At 39.6% G+C, this 24,488-nt stretch overlaps 2 protein-coding genes across 11 annotated transcripts in view; one reads left to right on the top strand and one right to left on the bottom strand.

Moving 5' to 3' along the window:
* On the bottom strand, window positions 1-15,258 carry LOC308404298 (zinc finger protein 462-like). 3 transcript variants are annotated; one of them, XM_080894293.1, is made up of 11 exons: window positions 15,129-15,258; window positions 14,738-14,802; window positions 9,719-14,652; window positions 9,355-9,620; window positions 8,657-8,775; window positions 8,171-8,299; window positions 7,787-8,030; window positions 7,144-7,286; window positions 6,817-7,040; window positions 3,194-4,412; window positions 1-1,253 (listed from the first exon to the last, which is right to left on the bottom strand). In XM_080894293.1, exons 2-11 carry the CDS (start codon window positions 14,745-14,747, stop codon window positions 1,117-1,119), a joined length of 7,425 nt encoding a protein of 2,474 aa, XP_080750419.1. In that variant the 5' UTR covers window positions 14,748-14,802; window positions 15,129-15,258; the 3' UTR covers window positions 1-1,116. The 3 variants fall into 3 exon arrangements, with proteins under 3 accessions (XP_080750419.1, XP_080750420.1, XP_080750421.1); XM_080894294.1 differs by having other exon boundaries at window positions 15,166-15,248; XM_080894295.1 differs by having other exon boundaries at window positions 15,061-15,185.
* LOC308404303 (4-hydroxybenzoate polyprenyltransferase, mitochondrial-like) overlaps window positions 15,223-24,488 on the top strand; it is a 100,312-nt gene continuing 91,046 nt past the window's right edge. Inside the window, exons 1-9 of one of the 8 annotated variants that reach the window (XM_080894313.1) lie at window positions 15,602-15,727; window positions 16,356-16,489; window positions 17,740-18,071; window positions 18,832-18,998; window positions 19,183-19,304; window positions 19,552-19,637; window positions 19,742-19,875; window positions 20,609-20,797; window positions 20,909-21,835. In XM_080894313.1, coding sequence (XP_080750439.1) covers window positions 17,768-18,071; window positions 18,832-18,998; window positions 19,183-19,304; window positions 19,552-19,637; window positions 19,742-19,875; window positions 20,609-20,797; window positions 20,909-21,025 — 1,119 coding nt within the window. In that variant the 5' untranslated portion in view covers window positions 15,602-15,727; window positions 16,356-16,489; window positions 17,740-17,767 and the 3' untranslated portion in view covers window positions 21,026-21,835. Of the gene's footprint in view, window positions 15,337-15,601; window positions 15,728-15,748; window positions 18,072-18,831; window positions 18,999-19,182; window positions 19,305-19,551; window positions 19,638-19,741; window positions 19,876-20,608; window positions 20,798-20,908; window positions 23,687-24,488 lie in introns of those variants that run through there. The other 7 variants (XM_080894312.1, XM_080894310.1, XM_080894307.1 and 4 more) reach the window with 7 other exon arrangements.

Below are 24,488 nucleotides of genomic sequence, written 5' to 3'. Positions count from 1 at the left end.
TTTGAGATCAAACATTTATTGTTGTAACCAGATTATATTTTCTTAATGCACTATTTGATTTTTGCTACAGGGCAACACTTTTAATACAAAGCATCCATGTTTTATAATACAAGGATATGAACACACGTGGTCTCATAACACATTAACTTTTTAAACTTGAACTGTGTTTCAGTCTTCTGTAAATGTCCCTGATTAGTTCTTGGTCCAGCCTGCGTCCGTTTTTTGCTGTTGTTCAAGAAATTGAAAAAAAATGGACCATTTATTAATCATTTATGACCTATTGTGCACAAGTCTGTATCTTCAGATGTACTGCCTTTTCTGACACCAGTGACATCTACTGTAATGGTAAAATTAACTAAAAATGTTTAAATTCACCACTTTCATAGAAGGCGCCACTCTAAGCTAGGAGGAAAATAAATATCAGGTGCTGCAAACACACTTTAAATTCAAAACAAATTGAAGTATTAAAAAAAATAAAATAAAAAAAATAAAAATTGTTAACATGGAATACCAAACTAAATACTGATATTTTACTGTCAACTATTTTCCTTTTCAGTACAAAATACACAATAAAAGTGTGTTGAAATACCAAACAACACCTGAAGGCAGCATTTAATGAACTTTCTGTTATGGAAGTTGGTTCAGTTTGTGGCATTTAACTCTATGTAAACGTTTTCATGTAAAATTAGTTCACAGTGTAGAGGTTTCTGCAGATTTTACAGTAATAACTTCTCGTAAATAATACCTCCCTGCACAAACTACAGGAATAAAAATGAACTCTTGATGACAGTTGATCACGGCCATTATCCATTAGTGTTTAAAAAAAAATACAAAAAAAATTCTAAAGATTTTAAATACAGTGTGTCACACATAATACATTCACCATATTGGTTCAAAGTTTTATTTACTGAATCACATCTATGTTTAACAGCTTTACCATAAAAGCATTTTATAGGAAGAAGTTTAAAAATGCACAAAAAAGGAAACGTAAATATGTAAACGTACAGTTAGATAAGATATGAGAATAACAAAATCTAAAATGCGTAACTCAACACAACACTGGAAGGAACTTTCCATAAAATGGAAACCCAAATAAAAAAAACGTGGAAAAGACTGTTAGATTCCATGCCGCATGACGTGACGCTTCAGTTCAGAGCTGTTCACCAAATTTCTTCCACAGAACTCACAAGTAAATCGTTTCTGCTCTGTAACCGAGGAGCACAGGACTTCAGCAGGTTCTTTTGTTGTTGTATCTAAGGGAGGGGACAAAACAAAACAAATCAACAACGTAATTATCCCATACCGAAGATTCCTCAAAATCTATTTATGTTCACAACCCAATACTTACCTACAGTTAGTTATCACAAAAAAGTAGATAAAAGCTCAGAAAAAGAGTAAAAAATTACCATTAGAACTTAAGAAAAACCCGAGAAGTTCTCATATTTTTTGCTTGAATGACTAAATAAACAATGATCACACACATAGATCATCTCCTTTTGAATCACTTTTTATCATCAGATTTGTCTGTAATCACACACAGTTATTAAATTAATATTAGGAATGCACTAAGATACAGTCATGTGAAAAAGAAAGTACACCCTGTTTCAACTCTAAGGATTTACATATCAGCACATAATAAGAAAATATAACAACACTGTATATATGTAATACACTATATGTATTACTAATATTACATTTATTTAACAGAAACTCAGCCAAAATGCAGAAGCAGTGTGTGAAAAAGTAAGTACACCTTATATTCAGTATCTTCTAGAACCATTCTTAACAGCATTCATCGTCTGTATGACTTTATCAGTCTTTACAACATTGCTTCAGTTCAGTTTGAGGTTTTCAGGCATTCATTTAAGCACAGCCAGTCCTGTGGATTGGAAACTAGCCTAAATCATCGCCCCTCCACCACCCTGCTTGACAGGTGCTGCAAGGTGCTTGTGCTGTTATCCTGTTTGGTTTTCTCCAAATGTGATGCTTTGCAGTATTGCTAGACATCGCTATTTAACCCTTTAGAGCATAGGTGTCAAACTCTGGCCCGCGGGCCAAATTTGGCCCACAGCCTAATTACATTTGGGCCACGAAGCCATACCAAATGACTATCAAAGATGGCCTACTGGTATTATACAGCTAATATATATATTGTTTAGTATTAAGCTTTGTTTGTTCCATATTCAGTTTTTCAGCAAAACGTGTTTGAGTCCATAAGAAAAGATTCATTCTTATATCACAATACACAATATTGTGTATTTTGTTGTACAGTTATTTTATTTTCAACTTTAATTTATATATTTATCTTTATCTTATTCTTCCCAGTTAAATTTACCCTTCATTCTAATTTGTGTTGTACAGTTATTTCATTTTTAACCTTAATTTATATTTTATTCCTTCCTAGTTAAATTTACCCTTTTTAATTTTTCATATTTATTTCCTATCTTATTCATAGCCTTTTCCTTTTTTGTTCTCTTTAGGTCACGAGCAGTTGTCCAAGCATTTCACTACATATCGTACTGTGTATGACTGTGTACGTGACAAATAAAATTTGAATTTGATTTGATCTGGAGGAATAAATATATTTCAATAAATATTAACGTTAGCCCGCGACTTTGTTCCAGTTTTGAATTTTGGCCCACTGTGTATCTGAGCTTGACACCCCTGCTTTAGAGTCTCAGATGTAGCTCTTCTACATATATTTCTTTGGTTTGTCTGAGCATCTTCGCCTTGTGCATTGTTTTATCACACATGTGAATCAGATCAATGAACTGCCAGACAATTTGTTTTCATAGAGGTCACCATACTTGCTGATGATTGTAGCATCTGGCTGTTACTTACCTTCTTACATCCTATAGACGCAGCAAAGATGGCTCTTTTAGTTTTTCCACACTGCTTCTGCATTTTGGCTCATTTTTTGTTAAATTATTAATGACATAATAGTTCATCTTTAATTGTACTTATCTAAAGTCCTGACACATAAAACCTTACAATTCAAAGAGGGAGCACTTTTATTTTCATAACTCTATCATTGATGTTGCCCAATATCTGCATTTACCATCTCTTTTTCTGTACTTTAAACAAGTGTTAAAGTGTACTTAAGAGTGTACTTTTAAGTGTACTTAAAATATGTGTTTTGCTTACAAAAATGCACAAAAACTAATATTTTAATTCACTCATAATTTCTTTTTACCTTCAGGCTCTTGCAGACAATCATCATCCTTCATCCCGTCGTGGTCACCAGGCGCCTGATCTTGGTGTCGTTCCTCGTCTTCTGTGAGCATCTCAGATTCTTGGTTCTGCTTCTGCTCGAAAGGACCGTTCTCTTCTTCCTCCTTGAAGCATTCAGGAGAGTGCACTTCCTTCTTCAGACATTCTTTCTCAAGTACTGGTATTTCTGTGCAAGGTTTAGGTTCCTGTTCACTGCTTTGCTGAGTGTGCACTTCTTCCCGCTTTAATTTTGTAAACGAGACACCTAAAATATCGCCGGTGATCATCTTAAGTCGTGCACAAGTGGGCGGGAGGGTTAACATATGTCTTTCAATTTTTAAACTCTCCTTTGTCCTCGTGTTATTTACATGTGCAACATTTAGCTTTGTTAAGGCTGAATTTGCCTCTATACCAACTTGACTCTTTGGATTCTGGAACAAAGGGAAGTTGCTCTCTTCAGCTAATGGGATATCACTTGCCTCAGTGCCCTTCTCCATCTTGACCGTTTTACCCTCATCTGCCTTGTTATGCATCTTGCTGTCATCATTGGCCAACTGTAAGATATGACGCAGTATGTCATCTTCTACCTTTGCCTCAATGTTCAGTGTTTTATGCTCAAGTGCTTTAACGTCTTGCTTTTGAGCTGGTGTTTCTTCATCCACTTTGAAATCATTTCCTGTCTCCATTTGTTGTTTGTCTCCAGATTCTGTGAATTCAGGTTGGGCTTGGTTTTCATATGTCTGCCTCTCTTCCTCTGGATTGCCGTAATCCTCACATGGGGTATCTGTAATTTTCACTTCTCTTACACTTTGTTCCACATTTCCTGTCTCCTGTTCTCTTGCAGTCTCTAGCAGCACAAGCTCCGCTTGTTTTTGCAGCTCTTGTTGGACAGTAGAGTTTGGTTTTGCATTTTCACGTTGAATGCCTGATTCGGAAGTCTGGCCAGGACTTTCTCCGTTGGTTTCCTGGCATTCCCTGATCTGGAGTGCACTTTTCTCTGTGGTATAGTTTTCTTCCAGGTTCTCAGCTTGTGGAACCTCATCACAGTCTGCAAAAAGGTCCTCCATTTCTACATCTTCTCTGTCCTCATCGAGCTGGTCCATGTTAGACAACTGTTCCTCTTTTGTTACTGGCACATTACCAACGCTTGCCTCCAGCTGATCAAGGCTCACCTGACCCACGAGTTCATGATTCCTCACGACCTGCATAGACAGAATCAAGGTCCAAATTATGATACACTTTTCCATCACATTATATTGGGGTGAGGGTGGGGCCCTGATGATGTAGAAGCCTCAAAAACTCATTTATCCAATATAATACACTTGGAGTTATGGGGTTGAGATAAGACTCCCAGTCCTATAGTTTATGGGAAGCCAGACATGACATGGTAAACACTTTCGTGGTGAGTTTATGGGCTTAGTCCCTGATTTTGGAGGCATACTGAATAAAAAAAAATGGTAAATGGCCTGCATTTGTATAGCTCTTTTCTAGTCCCTAAGGACTCCAAAGCGCTTTACATATCCAGTCATCCACCCATTCACACACACATTCACACACTGGTGATGGCAAGCTACATTGTAGCCACAGCCACCCTGGGGTGCACTGACAGAGGTGCCCCAGGGTGGTAAAACATTATTACAACTATTTTGCAAATCATGTTTAAATTGCTTAAAAATGTTGGATTATCTTTTGTCTGCTTACTGCATAGAGATAGCAGTTTCACAGTCAGTCCCTCTCCTTCTCACCACATCTTATTCTTTGAAACTAAGATGGTTGTGGTGAAAATGCTAATCTTGGGGTATCAAAACACAATTTCAGAAACCAACGGATAATGTCACAGTAGTTGTCCATGTCCATCTTTGACATTACCTATGGTTTAATCCCCGTAAATGTAGCACTTTTCAATAGCCAAGGAATTGGGGTAGGATATGCACTGCATCACTCCATTAGGTGCAACCTTAATCAATCTAAGGAGCTTGCAAAGAAAAGCGTCTGGACTTCTTTGAGTTGCTTGAAGACGTTTCACCTCTCATCCGAGAAGCTTCTTCAGTTCTAAGGGTCAAATGGTGGAGAGACCCAGATTTAAACCCAGTGGGAGTTTCCCCCCACAGAGGGACAAAGGACCCCCTGATGATCCTCTACCTAATCATATGAGCCAAGGTGTGAAAGCGGGTGTGGGTCACAATCAGCCAGGGTTTCGGGTGAGCTCATTGTGAAGCCTGGCCCCACCCTATCATGTGATTTCCTGAGGTCAGATGGCCCAGGATGTGAGTGGGCGTTAAGGCATCTGGGAAGGGATCTCAAAACTGGATTATAGATGGCAGACAGTTGGTGTCATAAACCACCGCCTCTGTTCAAAGATGGTCGCTCACAGTGGACGTAAATGGCTTCTTTCACTCCTCTTTCAAACCATCTGTATTCTCTGTCCAAAATGTGAACGTTGGCATCCTCGAAAGAGTGACCTTTGTCCTTTAGATGCAGATGAACTGCTGAGTCTTGTACAGTGGAGGTGGCTCTTCTATTTTGTGTTATGCGCTTGTGAAGTGGCTGTTTGGTCTCGCCGATGTAGAGGTCTGGGCATTCCTCGCTGCACTGTACAGCATACATCACGTTGTTAAGTTTGTGTTTAGGAGTTTTGTCTTTCGGGTGAACCAGTTTCTGTCTGAGTGTGTTGCTGGGTCTGAAGTACACTGGGATGTCGTGCTTGGAGAGAACCTTGAGTTTCTCTGATACACCGGCTACATAGGGGATGACAATGTTGTTGCGTCTGTCTTTCTTATCCTCCCTCGCTGGTGTCTGATCTTCTTTTCTGTGCATCTTTGCTGACTTTATAGGATTCCACTTCTAGGATATAAGGATTCCACTTCTTGTCTTTTGATTTTGACCCAGGTGCCATCTACATATCTGTACCAATGGCTGGGTACTCTCCCTTTAAAAGAGCCAAGAGCCTTTCTTTCCACTTCCTCCATGTAAAGGTTGGCTCTTCAAGCAACTCAAAGAAGTCCAGACGCTTTTCTTTCCAAGCTCCTTAGACTACAATGACCTGGATGACTGAGAACCTTCACAGACACAACCTTAATCAATATTAAACCGATTTGTGGCAAAGTTTTTGAACTACAAAAACATTCAGACTAAAGGAATCAAATGGCCCAGTGCCAATGTCTCCGTAGCGAATGTGATATGTGAATAAAACCATTCTTTTGCAAAAGTAAGTCCACTGTCTATATGTAGCTTGTGAAAGTGATGCAGTGCTACTAAACAAGATACATGGTTGACATTTAAAAATGTCATTCTGATGAATTCTTTATGTTCATTTTTATATCTATTCATATTTTTAGGATGTATGCTCCCACTCTCTTTCGTTGGCTACTCCCTTCAAATATCAGACATGTTGACGTCTGACATCTAATTGCTGCTTACGTTTTTTATAGGCTTAAATAACTTCATTCTTCATTCAACTTCATATTCTCTTGATTTTCTAAATCTTCATGGTTATGACAGCAGTGTGTAGAACAAGAGCACTGTCAGCCCATCAGTTAAAGAAACAACGTTTTTTGACCCAAAGGAATTCCAAGGATGCACAGAAGGCTTTAGAGAAATCCTGACCTGATGCTTATCGCTCAGGTGTGCCTCCAAATCACTCAGCCGGGTGCAGTCGAAATAGCACAGCCGACACTTGTAGGGTTTGATGTCATCGTGCCTCATCATGTGCAAATGCAGGTTTTCTGGGCTGCCACTGGTGAAAGTACATTTGTGACAGCGAAAGATGATGCCTTGAAGGTAACGTGACAGTTTGGGGCGACGAACCTCTATTGGCACTACACGTTCCTCTGTAAAGAAAAAAAAAAGGAAAAAAGGGAATGCTTGTGTGACAGCGTCAGGTATCGGAAAGCAGAACACGTTCCTACAAATCCTGCAAATGCTCCAACATACCACGATGCAAGACAATGTGATCAATCATGTTGTTCTTGTTCTTAGTTTGGTACAGACAGAAAGGGCAGCAGAGGTCCTTCTGATGAGTAGGCTTTGACTGGCAGGTAGAGTGACCCGTCTCCATGTGCATTTCCAGAGTTTTCCTAATGACAACAGGAGAAATCAGTGATAACATTGCAAATCTGTCGGTGTTTGGTGACAACTCGTGTTGAGTAATGAGTAGAAATGACAAATTCAAGATGTCTGTCAAGTCAAATACCTCATAACACTCATCCAAGTTATTTCCATACATCTAAAATAATTGACAACAATGTCTAAATTTGAATAAAAGAAGCTTCTTCTTCAAAAAGGGTTCAAACAGCAGATAGCGCGGCATGTTTGATTTAGCACACTTTTATGCCAGATTCTCTTCCCGATGCCACCCCAAAGGGATTTGTGTCTCCTGCTTGAGGCAAACCAGGAATGCATTATGTCACCTGACTATAGAAACTAGTCAGATCCTGCACATCTGTGATGATGCAGAATTAAAAGTATTAATTACAATTTGCAGATTTTTAGTAACACACTAAATTTTATTAAAGAAAAAAAAAAAGGCCAAAAATCTTTTGTACACAGCAAAATACAAACTCTTGCAGCACCTTACCTTAAACCTGTGAAAAAGTTGCAGTCTTTACATCTGAGGATTTTCTTTCCATGCCGATTTAGGTAGTGCCGCCGGATACTAGACAGGTGTCCAGTGCTGAAATTGCAGAACTCACAGTGAAGCACGCTGTTCTCAGGTAATTTTGAAAGTTGCACGTTCACTTTAGATTTGATGCTGCTCTGTGCCATCATGGTGTAGTGGTTTAACTGGCGCCGCACATCTGGGGGCTCCAAGTACAGAGATCCTGTCAAAGTTTCAAGGACCCACAGTCTGTTAGTACTGCTACAAAACCAAAAACTGTTTGTTTTATGAAAACCAAGACCAAGTTTAAAAAACAAACAAACAAACGCACACACACACAAAAAAACATGAGATATGACTTGCCTTTAATCAGTTCAGGTCGCTCATCAATTTCAGGCAAGCTGTTCATTTTCTCTGATGAATTAGAGGACTCCTTAAACCTCTCTTCACTCTCATCTTTGTCTTCAGTCTCAGCTGCAGCCATGATGAGATCTAAGCATTCAGCAAAAGAATAACCAAATGAAAAAGGAAAGACATAAACGCAGACATAAAGCCACACGAAATCTCTCAAACCCCTTCTTGTGAAAGATGTGGCTGTCTTTAAAACTAAGCCAAAACCATCCCAGTCTGAACAGTTAAAGTCAGCTTCTAATATAAAATGCACCTGCGACAACTCATATTAACTTGACCAAATCCAGCATACAGAAAACTTATGCTAATAATCTACAACAAAAGACTAATTTTAAAAATTCTGGTGATTTTGAAATCAACGTTCGCAGATCAAAGACAATGCATTTGACACTTAATGCTCATAAGATACCACTGGTGATCTTACAAATGAGTTCTTACCATTATGCTTTTTCATAAAATGACTCCTCCAGAGGCCAAAGACTGTTGTCCGATAGGTACAGCAACTACACAGAAAAGGTCTCAGAGTTCCAGATTTGTGGATGAGATATTTGCTAATGCTGGTGAGGTAAAAAGAAAAAAAAAAGGTTCACAATCATTCAACTCTCACAAAAAATACAGCTTGGGGTGTTTGGGACTTGCTTTAACGAACAAAGCAATCAAAATTCAATTTCAACAAGCCTGCGAAAGATACATTAGTCAAACAGAGAGTAGATGAAGTAACTCCTAAAATCTGTAAAGGAGGTATAATTTCTTGACTTTGGTTCTCTTGTCAGAAAGCCATTGTTTCGATTTATGAGGAAACGGTCTTCTTGTGCAGTTTAAAGTTATACAGGAGTGGATAGAGGTGGAATTGAGGAAAGCGGGAAAGGGGAGTCTAACTTTTTATTTAACCAGGAAGTGAAAATGTTGAGATAAAGAAGCTTTTCTGCAAAGGTTTTCCAATACCCAGATAGGCACTGTACTTTTTCAGACTAAACAAGACCAACTGCTAAAATTTCCATTTGGCTATGTTACTTTTTAAGTGAGCCCACAAAAAAAAAAAAAAGCGTGGCAAAATGGGGTGACTGCTTTAATAGCATTATTAATACTTTTTTTTAGTTTAGTTTTTAACAATAAAAAAAGCCCAAAGTTCTTACTTGTGTTTTAATCCAGATGTGGAGCTATTGTCCAATTTCTTGATGGCTGCCAGGGCTGCGTGGCTGTGCTCATGGGAATGCAAGCCTTTCAATGACATAAACATCCGGCCGCACTGTCTACACGTGTGTTTGTCTCCATTCGATTCTAGTTCTGGCTGCTGTACATCAGAGAGTTCTGATGTAGCGGCGCTCTGTACTGGTGTCCCGTTCCAACGATTAACCTCGTTCACAGTTTCCAATGTGGTCGTTTCATCTTGCCTGCAGGGCTGGAAAAAAAAAAAAAAAAAAAATCACAGTAATGGTCAAATAACACGAGTAGATCAGAAGACAAAGAGCGTAGACAGGAATTACAGCGTCAACTTACCTCACTGGATTCTTGCTCTAGTGTTGTGCTAATAAGCGACTCCTTTCTCTGCGCAGCCTTGGCCTTCTCTAGCATCCTTGCTCTGTGGCGATCCATGTGATAACACAACTTTCTAATCCCATTTAATTGTGTGTTGCAGTGGTCACATTTGTAAACCCCTGTGGTTTTCTTTTTCGTCGATCCTAGTGACAACACAGTAAAGTCCAATTTCCACTCTGAGCGGTGAAAAGTACTATAGTGGTCAATGAGCAGCTGCGACGACTTGAATGTTAATTCTGGACATTTCAAACATTTAACCTTTGTGCTGTTGCCTGATTTAAGTATGTTGCTGGGAAAGTTCCATTTACGCTTATTATATTTCTCAAGAAGTTTGTAAATACTGACTGCATCCAATTTGTGAGTATTTTTGTAGTGGCACTGGAGGTATTTTCGATACAGTCCTTTATAGGTGCACATCTGGCACTTGTACAACTGTTTGTTGCTGCGGAGGCCGGACAGCAAAGTTGATGGGGATGCCTCAGGAGTTTCCGTTTGTGGAGCCTGTCTACTTTCCGCAATGCTTACTTCTCTCGAAGTTTTGTTTTTCACAGAGGCATCCTCCCATGCTGAGCCCTGAGATGTGTGAACCGGCTGGCTTTCAGTGTCTGTGTGCTCATACACTTCTGTGTCATGATGAACCCTCTTACAGTGAGCATTGAGTTTTGTCAGTGATCCATGGATTTGTGAACATTTTTTACACAAGTACCCTCTTTCATTAGAACCTTTTCCTAAAGTACAATTGACCATGTTTGATACAAAGACTTCACCTGTCTCAAGTTCATCTGCCCGGACTACAATTGCTGGATGCTTCATTTGACAGTGAGTGAGGGTCCCGTGGTAGCTAGCATTCACATATGGACAGTTTGGACACTTGTAGATCAAGAGGCTTTCTTCTGCTGTTATGCTAGACTTAAATGTCTCAGAGGCTTTTTCTTGTTGCTGAGTTGATGGGTCTTCAAACGGCGATGGCGCTGTCTTCTTGAGAGGCTGTTTGTATATGGGCACGTAGTATTTTAAATAAGCCTCCTTTCCATGCGTCACTGCATAGTGGCCTCCAAGATGCTTTTTCCTGAAGTAAACTTTAGAACACAGCACACATTTGTATACGCAGTCCTTTGAAATAGTATGCTTGTGGTTAGCAAGCAAATGGCGACCAAGAGCAAGTTTGGTGGTGCATGTGTAAGAACAGTGCTGGCAGTTGATCACGGCATAGATTTTCTTGCTTAAAACTGAAGTCTTTGATACAGATCCATGTGTACTGTAGGCTTTAGATAGAAGTATTTTACTTTTAACTAATGGCTTAGGAGCAGGTTTGGCCGTGCTTTGTGCTGTGCTTGCACCAGTCTTCTTGTGGTCTCGCTCGCAGTGTTTGTTCAGTTTCTCCAGGGTTGCGCAGATTTGGGGACAGGTTTTACACATGTGCCCACAAAGTTTCAAAGTCTCACCAGGAGGACTGCTTTTCCGGGTTTCGTCCAAATTTTCAACATACACCATATCCACATGGAGACTATCGGCCCTGGATGGGAGGTTGGGATGCTTCATCTGGCAGTGAGTGAGAACACCCTGATAAACGGTATTGACGTAGGTACAATACGGACACTTAAAGACATGCAGACGTTTTTGGAGCTGCTTTTTTGGTTTTTGTTCTTGTTCAAATTTTTTGATTACAACTTCCGGGTGTTTCATTCCACAGTGAATATGGAGACCGTGTTTGCTATTAAAATTTGCAGAGCAGTAAAGGCACTTGAACACTGTGGAGGACGCCTTTGCTTCATCCTGTGATTTACCAAACTGGTAGGAGTCAAATGAGCCAGGTCTGTCACTTTGGTCTTGCACCCGCCAGCTTGCGTTTGTTTTCTTGGAAAGTTTTGCACTCAAAGGATGAACCATTCGGTAATGGTGTGCCAGATCTGACAAAGAGTTAGATTTAAAAGAGCATCTTTTGCAAGACAAACCAGCTTTATTTTGTCCGGATCTTTGGGATAGCAATCTGTTTTCAGTGCCACTGCCTCCACTCTGCTCTAGATCAGGCTTCTTCTTTTTACAATGGACCATTCCAGGACCAGCATATAACCGAGAACTTACATACTCAACGCAGGGGACACGTCCTAGGTGGCGTTCCTGGTAGTGCTCATAAACTGCTGCAGCTTTTTCATGTCTGAAAACACAGAATTCACAATAATAGCCGCGCTCTAATGATCCTTGTCTAAAATAATATCTTAAAATATCTGTGACTGTACGCTTTACTTTGTGAATTTTCCTTAAATGCGTCTTCAGAGCATATATCACGTCAGTTTTGTATGCGCATGAGTAACAGTTCAGGGACCTCTTTGTGTGTGGGGTTGTCACTGAGGGTGTTGCTGAAATGACCAAAGATTTTGAATGCTTCTTTGTTTTTTTCTTTTTCATTTTCATCTTGAGGATTTCCTGAGCAGCTTCTTCATTTTGAGTGGATGTTAGAAGAGATTTCTGTGCCTGATCGTGGATCTTAGATGTATGCAGAAGGATTTCTGAAGGCTTCGCCTTAAATCCATGATGTGTTTTGCTGTAATGGCGCATTACCTGATCCAAAGTACTATGCCTGTAGTTACAAAAGTGGCAAAAAAAAGCTTTTTCTTCGCCTTCATTTATTATAGGAAGAGGTAGATGGGAAGAAGAGGAATCCTTTGCATTTGCTTTCCTGATTTCATCATGGATTAAAGCTGTATATTCAAGAACACACTTAGTGCTGGAATTACACTTTCGATGAACCTTGGCCTGATGGTTAATTACTCCTTTTACAGACGGATTTCCGAAGTTGCATTTGTGGCAATAAAACAAGTTTTCTGGACATGCGTAGGACTTGTTCTGTCTCTCTCCTGTTTCGGAGGCATCTGCTGTGTAATCCTCCTTATACAGATCTTCTTTTTCCCTACACATCTTCACTTGTTTACTAGTATTAAATTGGGAAGATGAAGGACTTTTTGACATCTTAGATTCACTCTGACGTTTCTGCATCTCAGCACTATACCATAGGACATCATCAGTACCTATTGGTGCATCCATAGAATGTTTTGCATTGTGATGACCAAGGATACTCTTAACCTTGGTACTTGTGTAACTGCAGAACTGGCAGTAAAATGTTTCATTTGGTAAACTGGATGAGGAAATGTCCAGTCCAGTAGTAATTTCATTACTGGATTTTGTTGGAAACTTCGAAGATTCCCCTTTCGTGGTTTGGGAAGATTCTGAACGATTCTTACAGGCTTCTGGTGTGGTCTCTGAATGATCTACTACAATCACAGAATCTGAACACTTCTCAGATGTCATCTCTGATGCTGCATGTGATGTGGGACAAGCTGACTGTTTGATTTTATCTAATGTGATTACTTCATCTGGGTGGCTTTTTTGGTAGTGAACATGCATAGCAACAACTGACCTGTGACTAAACATGCATTTCTGGCATTTATACAAGGCCATGTCTGCTCTTTTAGAAGAAGAATTTTGGGATGTGTGGGCACGCTCAGGAGAAATTCCATCTGATTTTTCTAAACTCAGCTGAGACGATTCCTTTTGGGATTCAGACATTGAATATCTGCAGAACAATAAGGAATTCTCCACTTCATATGTTGCATGCTTTGCCTTGTAATGTTCTTTCAAAGACTTCAATAGATTGGTAGTAAATTTACAAAGAAAGCATTTGAAAACCAAACTGAGGCCACATGATTTCATGGCAAATACATCTGGGGCATCTGGATGATTTTCCAAGTAGTGCCTCTTGAGGTCAGCTGTGCTTAAAAACTCAACTGGACACTCCAAGCAACGAAAGGTGGCACTGTGATCACTTGCGTCCTGAATGTAGACAGAATTGTATCTGATATAAGGGTGGTCACTTTGATAATGGGCAGAAATTCGCCTGATGCCCACGTCACTGTAGTCACAATGTTTACAAGAATACACTTTTGCCACGTCTGCCTCGTCTTCATCTTCGCTGACTTCAAATGAAAACTCGTTGCTGCTGGATGACTGCTGTCTTTCATTTTCTTTTTCCGTGAGCATCTCTTCGTTATCCAACTTGGCTTTTTTGACAGGATGACTTTTTAAACTTTTACCACTGGATCTCTTCACAGCACTGTCAGGAACAGTTTCTTTTCTGAATTGTTCCGGAGTTTTAGATGGTGTCAAATCAGTAGTCAAGTCAGTGTGCAAAAAATGGTACGACTTACTTCCGGTGATATCTATCACAGACTTTGCTGTGACTTTGAACACACCACTACTGTTTGGACAGGAGCTTGAAGGAGATTCCTGCAAAATGATAGTTCCTTTGGTTCCATCAGCTAATTTTTCAGCAGTCATTGCATTTGATTCAGATGACACTGAGAAGTACTTTGTAATGGTTTGCAATGGCCTCTTGTAGGTTTTCAGGTCCTTTAACGTGCATTTCCCTTCTGAGGTAGAAATATCTGAAAGAACTGATGGATCTTCCGATGTTCCTGCAGCTTCATTGTTCTGGTTTGCTGAAATGACACTTAAAGTGCTGTCGAGGTTTTCTGAAATGATGACACCTCCTGACACGTTAGGATTTTCTGAAGTTTTGTGACACAGTTCCTCGTGTTCACTTAAACCATCCCAACTACAAGCTTTAAAATCACACCTCTGGCATTTAAAATTATCTCCTGAACTGCTGCTGCTGTTCTCTGTGTTGGCTTTGTCAGTCCCAGGGCATAAACCAGCCTCTCTGAGAGAAATTTCTGTATTGAGGCCATGCACCTTGTTGAGGTGTTCAAAAAGGTACACCTTCGATTTGAAGACCAGCACACAGTGACTACAATGGAAAGCCTTAACTTGGGATTCTTCAGTGACTGCTTGGCTGATGACTTGCTTGATGTGGCCAGAGGTGGAGCACTCCACTGTATCTGAGGGGGCAGGCAACAGACCAGTATAGATCAGCATAGGTCAGTATCTATTCACAAAGACGTTGCATACCTCTGTGATACATACCGTTTTCCATCTTGCATGCCTCTTTTAACCCACAGCCTTACACATTAAGTGACACACCTAGACAACTGAAAAAACAGATTATTATTTTTCTCAAGGCACAGAAGCAGCACAACATAATCCGACACTACTTCGTTATCCGTTATTAAGTTAAACACACAAGTGAATACTTAAAAAAGAGAGCGAGAGAGCGAGATTGTACGCTTTGCTAATATTATCTTTAAATATGGCAGCACAAAGAACTCAACACCTCTATTTAACTTTCAGTGTAGCATATTCAACAGGAAGGAGACGTAAAACGAGTCAACCGAATAAACAGATCCTACCTATTTTAACAAAATGCCGAAATGTGCAACTCGCTAAAGTGCGCGATGCACGCAAGGTTTTTACTCACGCATGCACACAAAAACAGGACAAGGCTTAGGAGGCACCGTTTTGAACCGCTGCTGGAAGTCGCATGAACACGGAACACGTTTCCGCCATTTTTCCCGCGAGTGTGACTCTCCCTGGCCTGTGCTTCCGCCACCGCAACAAAACATCTTCACTTCCGTAGAATTCACCAACCCTTCAAAATAAAACTACCTGAAAACTACCTCCGCTGTGTAAGTAATTAAAATATCAGTTATAATGTTTTTTTCCAGCAGTTACACGAGATTCGATATAACGACAGGATATTTTGGTTTAATACGAACTAGGATTTCTTAATTGTATTTTTTTTAAATTTTATCAATTTGATTAAAAAAAATGTGTGTTTGTTAATATTCACGAAAACGTATGGAGTTTTTTGTTGTTGTTTTTTTTTTACTTCCACGCTTAGTTCATTGTGAAATCTGGGGAAACAGTAACCGGAAGTGCGTAGATTTCATGCCTTAACGCCAAGCCCCCCTTTTAAAAGTCTTTTCTGTTTTTGTGATGGTGTTGTTTTCTGTTTCTATGGCCGGCGATATAGGTATTATAATGTCCAGTGAAGGGTATTAACAAATCCTCCATACTGTAAGTGTTATATAGCACCGCATATTTAAATAAATGGGCGCTATTGTTATTAAAAACTTATAACAGAAATCCTTTTTTCAGGCTCGGTTTCTATCGCAGGCAGTTGGCCACGTGCTTGCAGTGACGATGCTTGCTGAGCTGCACAGGTCACAAAGAAAGCAAGAAAAGCTTTGTTTTACCAATATCACCTTGGTATCCCAGAGAAATTTTATACTGATGTTGCAGACTTTTGCAGAGGGTCTGGCTTTTACAACAAGATGAAAGCTAAAACATTCTAGGAAAAAAAATAAAGGATCTAGATTTGTGTCATATATCACGTCTTCACAGCATTTTTTGCTCAATATGTTTCAAATTCACTCTTTATATGTTCATGATGCGCAAATCCTTTCGAGGCAGATATCCTGCTTTAAGCAGGAGGCCGTTTGTGTAAAAAAGGAACGACCATCTCTCAAACGAGAAGGGGCTTAAGAGTTTATCTTTCACGATCTTATAATGCGGTGAATGCAGCCATTCCTCATCTCACAATGAATAGTACTCATACTAAAAAAGTACAAAATGAAAGCATGTTTCTCATTATCAACTGCACCACTTAACCAGCCACACTGCTCTGTTTCTATTCTCATTGTAGTCTTTGGGGCGATCGTGGCTCAAGAGTTGGGAGTTCGCCTTGTAATCGGAAGGTTGCCGACATACATCGCCGCTTTACGTCAACTCCGAAGCCCTTTGGAACAGGGCCCTGTGCAGCACTGTTCAGCAAGAGCAGTGAGGTTTCAGTTGTAACGCTGCTTACATTTGTCACATGTTTTTTGCATATGCAATAATGTTGCATATTCCACAGCCCTACCCTGTCTTGACAAGTAAATTTAAGAATCTGTTTAGGACTTATTTAGCTTATTACTCACTTTGAATTTCTTTTTTTATTGAAACTAAGCTTCTGGCTTATTGGTGTTATTTTAGTCATTATGCAGCCGTATTGTTTGTAAAGTTGGTGAAGCCTGCAGTCGGCTGAAACTGAAGAAGTCACATAGATAAGTGATAAAATGTTTCTACTAAACGCTGGGTCCAGATGAACAGAAATAAATTTCTAGGATCCGATCAGTTACTACTCCATGGTTGTTTTGTATGTTAACAAGAACAAAATAAGTGAAGTAGACTTACAGGGCTTGTTCAAAGAGGTTTTCCAACATATGGTTTTAACCAAAAAAGCATGGGTGCTTTTTCCTTAAAAAGTGCAAAAAAAGAAAGAAACAGGCAATTGTTAAGAACGCCTTAGGTGAAGCAGTGTTAGATAAACTAACAAAACACTGCTATTAAAAAAACTATTGGCATATAAAAGCTTCCATTAAGCTGAATATTATTTATATTATTGCATACATATGGTTGACAGAAAGTGACCTCTGTAGCTATTTCCCATTGAGGATTGCAAAAGAAACCACAAAAACGAATAAAACCAACTTACTGATTGTTTGTACATGTGCAGAGGAGGCAAAGTGGATATACTGGATAAAGAATGCTGAATATGGAGCTGCCATAATAAAAAATAAAAACTAGTTAGTGTGAGACCTGGTTTTTATTTAACCAGTAAGGAAATTGTGATGCACACTCCACACCAGTTGGAGGCGCTGGTCCTCCAACTTGTCTGTCAGCCTCAAAGAAGAGACGACCAATGACGACCCAGCAGGGAAGTATTGATGTGGTTGTCATCTGTCCAGTGTTTGGTCTTTTTAAAATCGGTATATTCTCTATTGTAACCTTCATTGTAAGCTTGCTTTGGCGTTATATCACACTAGAGTTAGCAAGTGTGTTGGTAGCATTCATTATATTTTCAGTGATAGCTTAGCCTTGTTACTGTAACACCAGCTTGTCTCATGTAGGTGTGTGCAGTGTCTTACCTAAACAGCTAAAACAGTCAGGTTGTTTCAGCCAAAAGTTTCACACATGTCTGTTTCTGTTGTACCAAATGTATTTGTTTAACCTTCTTTGCATGTGTCTTTCTGCTTCTGTGTGTGCAGGGGTGGTCTTTATGAGTGCAGAGACACCATGTTCCCAGCCAAGCTAGCTTTGAGCACTCTGAAAAGGATCCACCATGGAGCTTGTTATCGATGTCTTTCTACCTGCTTCATCCAGAAGGAAGGGATACAGGCTGGAGATGGGCCCCCCTCAGACTCCCGTGTGTGGAAGAGAAAGCCTAAGAACCAATCTGCAGTCTGGTCATCAATAAGACTTCTTGAAACACAGCAAAACGGGAGAAGACGGTTCAGTTTATCAGCTGCTACTATAGTAAATTCAGCACCAGTACACGTCCAACCGTACCTCCGGCTGATGAGGCTGGACAAACCTATAGGTTTGTACTTATATGAACATCACATTGTTGGGTTGTCGTGTCTTCATTCGCTCACCCCAACCAGTCGCGACAGATAGCCGTCCCTCCCTGTTAAAAGGGAGTTTTTCCTTCCTACTGTGACAAAGCAAGCTCATGTACTGAGGTTTAACTTCAGCAGGTCATTATGACCATGTCTACATGCTTAAACACATTCATTTTCTGCTATGCAATGACTTTTATCTGTGTCAGTTTAAAAAAAAAAATTGATATCTAGAATATTGCAGAATTTTGACTTTATTCCAAACATGCACTCTTTAAGCCCAGAACAATTTTTAGCAGCATTTTCACCATGTTAACAAAACAGAACAAAACAAGAAGCTATATAACATTAATACAGTCTTCAGAAAACAAATGGCTAAAATAAGCACGTCATCTTTGACCTTGTAGAGCTATTAACTGGCACTAACAGGGAAGCATCTTTGTAAGCATGTAGCCCTAACTCATGATGTAGATAATAATTGTTAAAATTGTTCTTTGAAAGAATCCTACCAAACTGTAAAACTCTTATGTAATTACTGTGTAAGACAATGAGTCTAAAATATCTTGCCCCTGCATTTTTTCAGTGTCACTGCACAGATGCATCTAAAACCAAACCACATTTAAAATGCCACCAGATTAATGTAGCTATTGGCTGCGCATTCATCTCTTTGTGGGCTTTGTTTCTGTTCTTATCTTACTTCCTTGTTTAATTCCCTTGAAATTCATTGCCTTTTAATCATAGGGACATGGCTGCTGTACCTCCCCTGTACATGGAGCATTGCTCTGGCTGCTAACCCTGGATGCTTCCCAGATCTGGGCATGCTCACACTGTTTGGTACAGGTGCTCTTCTCATGAGAGGGGCCGGCTGCACCATCAATGACATGTGGGACAAAGACTTCGACAAAAAAGTAAATGAGATTTTCTTACAGCTGACTCCAAACAAAGAACAGGACATGTTTTTGCAATAAAGTAAATTAAACTTCCATTTCTAAGCAGACGTTAGTCTTACCTGTGTCACTGTCACTCCCCTGCTCAAAGTGTTTCTTTATTTTTCAGCTCTGATAAATTGAAAGTGTTCGTGTTTTTGCGCAGGTGTCCCGCACAGCCTCTCGACCAATCGCATCAGGAGAGATTTCTCGAATGCAGGCGCTGGTCTTCCTGGGAGGGCAGCTCTCGCTTGCACTTGGGGTTCTTTTGTGTCTCAACTATTACAGGTACTCAGAATCAATTTTATGTATGAACGTTAATGACATTTTATTAAGAAAATATAAATAGAAGAATAGGAACAGGTATATAGGTTAGATTAAATCCTCCGAGTCATGAGAAAAAAAAATTAGTGCAACAGTTGAACTGGATCACAATATTACTACAGTGTGTTAATTTTCATAGTGTAACTAAAAGTGATTATTTATCCAGTTATTTTGCAGTCTTTCCCTCACATTGTTCAAAATGCTCTCACAGTATAGCTCTGGGTGCTGCTTCTTTATCTCTTGTTATCACCTACCCGCTGATGAAGAGGTTCACTTACTGGCCACAGTTTGTGTTGGGTATGTGCTGTGTAAAGTTATCTTGTAGTGTTCTTTGTCTAGAGTTAATATTTTACAGATTATCAGAACTATAGCTGTTCTCTTGTTCTCTTCTCTCACTTTAGGACTCACTTTCAACTGGGGCGCTCTGCTCGGCTGGTCCGCTATTAAAGGCTCTTGTGATTGGTCCGTGTGTCTCCCGCTATACTTCTCAGGAGTGATGTGGACGCTGGTATATGACACAATATACGCACATCAGGTAAAGTAGTGGGCCTGAGAGATCGCACCACTTCGTTCCTATTAAACACAATTCTTTCCTTAAACCAAAGGCTGAGTGCAGTAAATGTAAAAGAACGCTCTCATACACCAACACTACCCTGAACCAATGATACCTGGCAACATGCTTTTTTTAATGCCAAATTCTGACACTGCCATTTAAGTGTTGCAGCAGAAATCATGACCAAGGTCATCAGCACCAGACCAGGAAAGCAGTTTTTCCAGTCACCTGTTGTCCAATTTAGCTTGCAAATGATAGCTTCAATTTCCTGACAGGAGCCCCCAATGTGCTTTTCTGCTGCTGTAGCCCATCGTGTTGTGCGTTGAGAGATGCTTTTTAGCAGATGTTCTTCTGAGTGGTTATTTGAGTTAACCTTGCCTTCCTATCAGCTTCCTTTCTGTCCATTCTCCTCTAACCTCAGACATCAATAAGGGATTTTTGCCCAGGTGAACTGGTATACATAATAAAGTGACTGTTGAGAACCTGTAAATTTAAGAAGAAAGGAACCGAGAAACTGAAACTAATTTAAAAACAGTTTAAACTGTGAGTACATGGTAGCTGTTCCTTTATATTTAAGAAATGCAGTTTAAGGGATTGCAGTTTACTGTGTTTACTGATGTTTTTCTTTGAGGTGAACATGAGATTAATGTGTCCCGTGTTACAGTAGGGACCTTGATTGACTATGACCTCGTGTTGTTTTGTCTTTCATAAATAGGATAAGGAGGATGACATCAAAGTAGGAGTCAAATCTACTGCACTGAGGTTCCAGGAGCAAACCAAACCCTGGCTGAGTGGCTTCGTTGTGGCCATGATGTCTGGACTGGTATTAGCTGGGGTCAATGCTGAACAGACTCTCCCTTACTATGCTGTACTCACCGGTGTAGCAATGCACCTGACAAACCAGGTGAGGATCATGGTCAACTTTAATACAACATTTAAATGAGAAACATGCACAGATTCATGTGTTTTAAGATTAGGTTTTCCATTGAAGTATATTTATTTTCTTCTCTCGTAGATTTACACATTAGACATCAACAAACCAGAAGACTGCTGGAAAAAGTTTGTTTCAAACAGAAACCTTGGACTGTTGTTGTTTTTAGGTATTGTTGTCGGGAATTTGTGGAAAGAATAAAGACAGACTCTGAAGAAATGAACAAGCCTTCATATAATTAGAGACGATGTTTTATTACATTTGTGTTTTTTATGAGAAGCACTCTTTTAACAACTTAAGTATTTTCAAAAATGCCAGCAAATCTAAATTGAAATTGCTGCAATAAGTTTGACCACCAGGGAGCAGTATGATTCCTCCTACCTGATGAATGTACTGTACGCCAGTGGCCTCATTACTTTGTTTTGGTTCATAAAACACATAAATATCTGGGTCTTTGCGCGACATCCTTCATAAGTCACTGGTTGACATTGGTGCTCTTTGTTTTTATGCTGGCCAGGCAGCATTTACCCACTTTACCTGTGCTTATGTGTCAGAAACCACTTCCAGTTATTAATTATAGGACTTTGGTGAGAGTCGGCATGTAGATCTGCAGACTTTACTGGTTTTTATAGTGCTTTTGCAACATGAGACTGCTCTCACCCATGATGTTTCAGTACTCTAAAACTTTTAAACAAATTTGAAAGAGAATTCATTTACATCCAGTCCAGTGAAAAACTAAGTACATCTTCCAATATAGAAGGTATGTTTAGTTGCAATAACTTAATCATTTTCTCTATGAGTTTATCAGTTCCTTACATTGTTGTAGAGGAATTTCGGCCCACTCTTCTTTACAGTGTTGCTTCAGCTCGATATTTGCAGGCATTTGTTTATGCAAAAGTTTCTTAAGGTCCCACCACATCAATTCAATCAGGTTGAGGACTGGACTTTAACCAGTCAATTGCAACACTTTGATGTGTTTCTTTTTTTAGCCATTCTGTTGTAGATTTGCAGGTGTGCTTGGGATCAACGAGCCATAGTCAACGTTCTTTTTGCTTTAATAATATATCTTTGTTTGACTACTGTTCTAGTGAATTGAGGTTTAAAACGATAAAGTGCAGGATTATATTAACAAGTGGAAAAAGACCTATGTATGTTTTGGATAAAAGTCTCAAACCAGACGAATTTCTAAATTCTACCGCTATAACAATGCAGGTAACAATCATTTGAGTGTTTATCCAGTTTACAAAAGTGTAGATTTTTCTCTGTGTCGGTGTAATATTTGGGAAAAGGTTCCTGTGAATATGATGGTCTGCTTTCACTGTTGCTGCCCAGGTGAAAAACCCCACAAAGTGTCCTAAGTGTAAACCGTGCCACCACAGTGAAAAACCAAAGCACATGAGCAGTGGGAAGTGTTTGTGCCTTGCATAAACTAGTCTATGCAGCCATGAAGCTGTTGTGGCGTTCCAGCGACGAGCAAACTGTGACATGCATATCGATGCCTCAGTGGTCCAGAAGTCCCCATCGGATAGTCCGCTCCATTTGGAGAAATAGTCCCCAGATGAATCTTCCCAAAAGCCAAACCCTGCTGCGTTATTGAGGCATTCGCTGATCTTCCAGTGAGAGTAATACTGTATTCTTAAAACCAGTCCAAGACACCAGGTCGACAGGATGCCATACAGCAGACCTTCCCAAAGTGTTGGGCCCGCCCCTGGGGGGGGGCATGAAAAGGGGAAAAAACAAAGCTTGGACACTGCTAGCACGGCGCCCACACAAACGCAAAGCAGGAGCTGAAGCATAGCTGCATATGTTTCCAAACCAACTTCATTCTATGCCAAAGACTAGAAAATACAGTGAAGCATAACTTCCCTTTGGTTTCACCTGCACAAGTCCAAGGTAGGTCTCCCCTGCAGAATTGGTTTTCCCTTCGTCGGGAGCAGCGCTGGGCTCTCCAAATCACGGACAAACAGTATCCCACATTCTTGATTTTTAGTTCAAACATTTGTTGTAATGACTAACTACTCCTGACATTTTGGAGATGTTAGCTCTTTATACAGTAAAGTTACAGTGGGATACAAATAACACCAGGCTGATACTGCCACGATTTGTTCCCCCCATCTAAATCACGGACAAACAGCATCCCACAGTTGTTTATGTTTTTAAACCCATTTGGCACAGAGGCATTTTTTTTTTGAAAAATTTATTGATAGCAATGTTGAATATTACATAGGAAAAAAACAACTACATGTAAAATACACCGTGACGCCTCTGCCTTTCTAAATGGAGGGACAGTAACTGCGTGTTTATATGTAAGCATGTAAAACCTGAAGATGGAGACAAAATACTGTTAATCTGAATAGCTGCCATTCTGCAATTCCTCTCATGTAAACAATAACATTGCCCACAGCCTGACATGAATAAAGGCACATGCCTTTAATGTTGCATGACGAACTCTGTATTCCTCGTTCACACATAAACACAAAAAATGAGTTTTAAAAAAAAATCTCAGATTCGAAACACCATTTACGTGTGGACGAAACAGCTGCGTTTTCAAAAATACCAGTGTAGGCGTGGACGTAGTGTAAAAGAGTTAGTAGTTTATTTTCTTACTACCAAGGTTATTATTGCTAACGAAAACTAACGAAATAATGAAAACTAGAAGTGAAAAAACATTTTTGTTAATGGAAATAAAAATAAAAACAAAAAAAAGGAAAACTAACTAAAACTGTAATGAGTGTTCACAAAACTAATTAAAATTAACTGCATTTATAGCAAAACTGTGTTTAGTTTTCATTGATGTGTGCGTGTCATACAATAGTCAAGGGTGAAAATGAAGTTTAGTTTCCAGATTTTTTTTGCTGTCTAATTATGCCAGCAGGTGGCAGTACGTTAGTCGAGTCGTCTGTGTTGCTGCTCCGTCCACGCGCAGAATCATGTCAGGAGAAAGCGCCAGATTCCAATTTGGGATTACTTTGAATATGACTGTGTTTTGGATAAAGCAAGTGTCTTGTAGTGGAAAGAAACAAATTATGAGGGACATTTCTAAAGGGAAAAAATTCCCACAAACCTTAAAGTGCACTTGAAAAGCTCACACAAGAAGGCTAACCTAGCTTACCATGAGAATGTAAGGGAGCACACTCAACCCTCATCCCCAGAAAACAGAAGCTAACCCCAGGCAAGGCAGCGTGATGCATCCCGATGGTAGCTGGAATCGCAACATACTCAAGGATAAGCAGAAGAGAATGACTGATATGATGAAACTGGGATTTTGTTACACTTAATTATTGCAAACACAACTAAAACTATAACTGAAACTAATCAAAACTAAACTGAAACTAAGGATTTTCAACAAAATAAAAACTAAACTAGCAAACAATTGGTAAAAACTAATTAAAACTGATATAAAATTGAAAATCTGAAGTCAAAACTAAATATAAAATAAAAACTAATGAAAATTGCAAAACTATTAAAACCCTGCTTACTACCTGCAGATTACTTGTATTTGCTCAATTGTTTACTAAATGTTTGAGGTGTGAAATAAACCGCAATTGAGCAAAATATGGGTGTGTGTGGTTGGAGGATGTGTTAGTGCGTGCGTGCGTGGGTGTGTGTGGTTGGAGGATGTGTTAGTGCGTGCGTGCGTGCGTGCGTGCGTGCGTGCGTGCGT

The sequence above is a fragment of the Rhamphochromis sp. 'chilingali' genome (genome assembly GCF_963969265.1).
Source record: "Rhamphochromis sp. 'chilingali' genome assembly, chromosome: 10".
Lineage (NCBI taxonomy): Eukaryota > Metazoa > Chordata > Actinopteri > Cichliformes > Cichlidae > Rhamphochromis > Rhamphochromis sp. 'chilingali'.
This window is presented reverse-complemented; position numbering and strand designations above follow the sequence as displayed.

Coding starts and splice junctions, on each gene's coding strand:
- LOC308404298 (XM_080894293.1), bottom strand. Junction 8,776..9,354: donor ACATCTGGATTAAAACACAA/GTAAGAACTTTG, acceptor TTACCTCACCAG/CATTAGCAAATATCTCATCC. Junction 7,041..7,143: donor TCACATTGTCTTGCATCGTG/GTATGTTGGAGC, acceptor TTTTCTTTACAG/AGGAACGTGTAGTGCCAATA.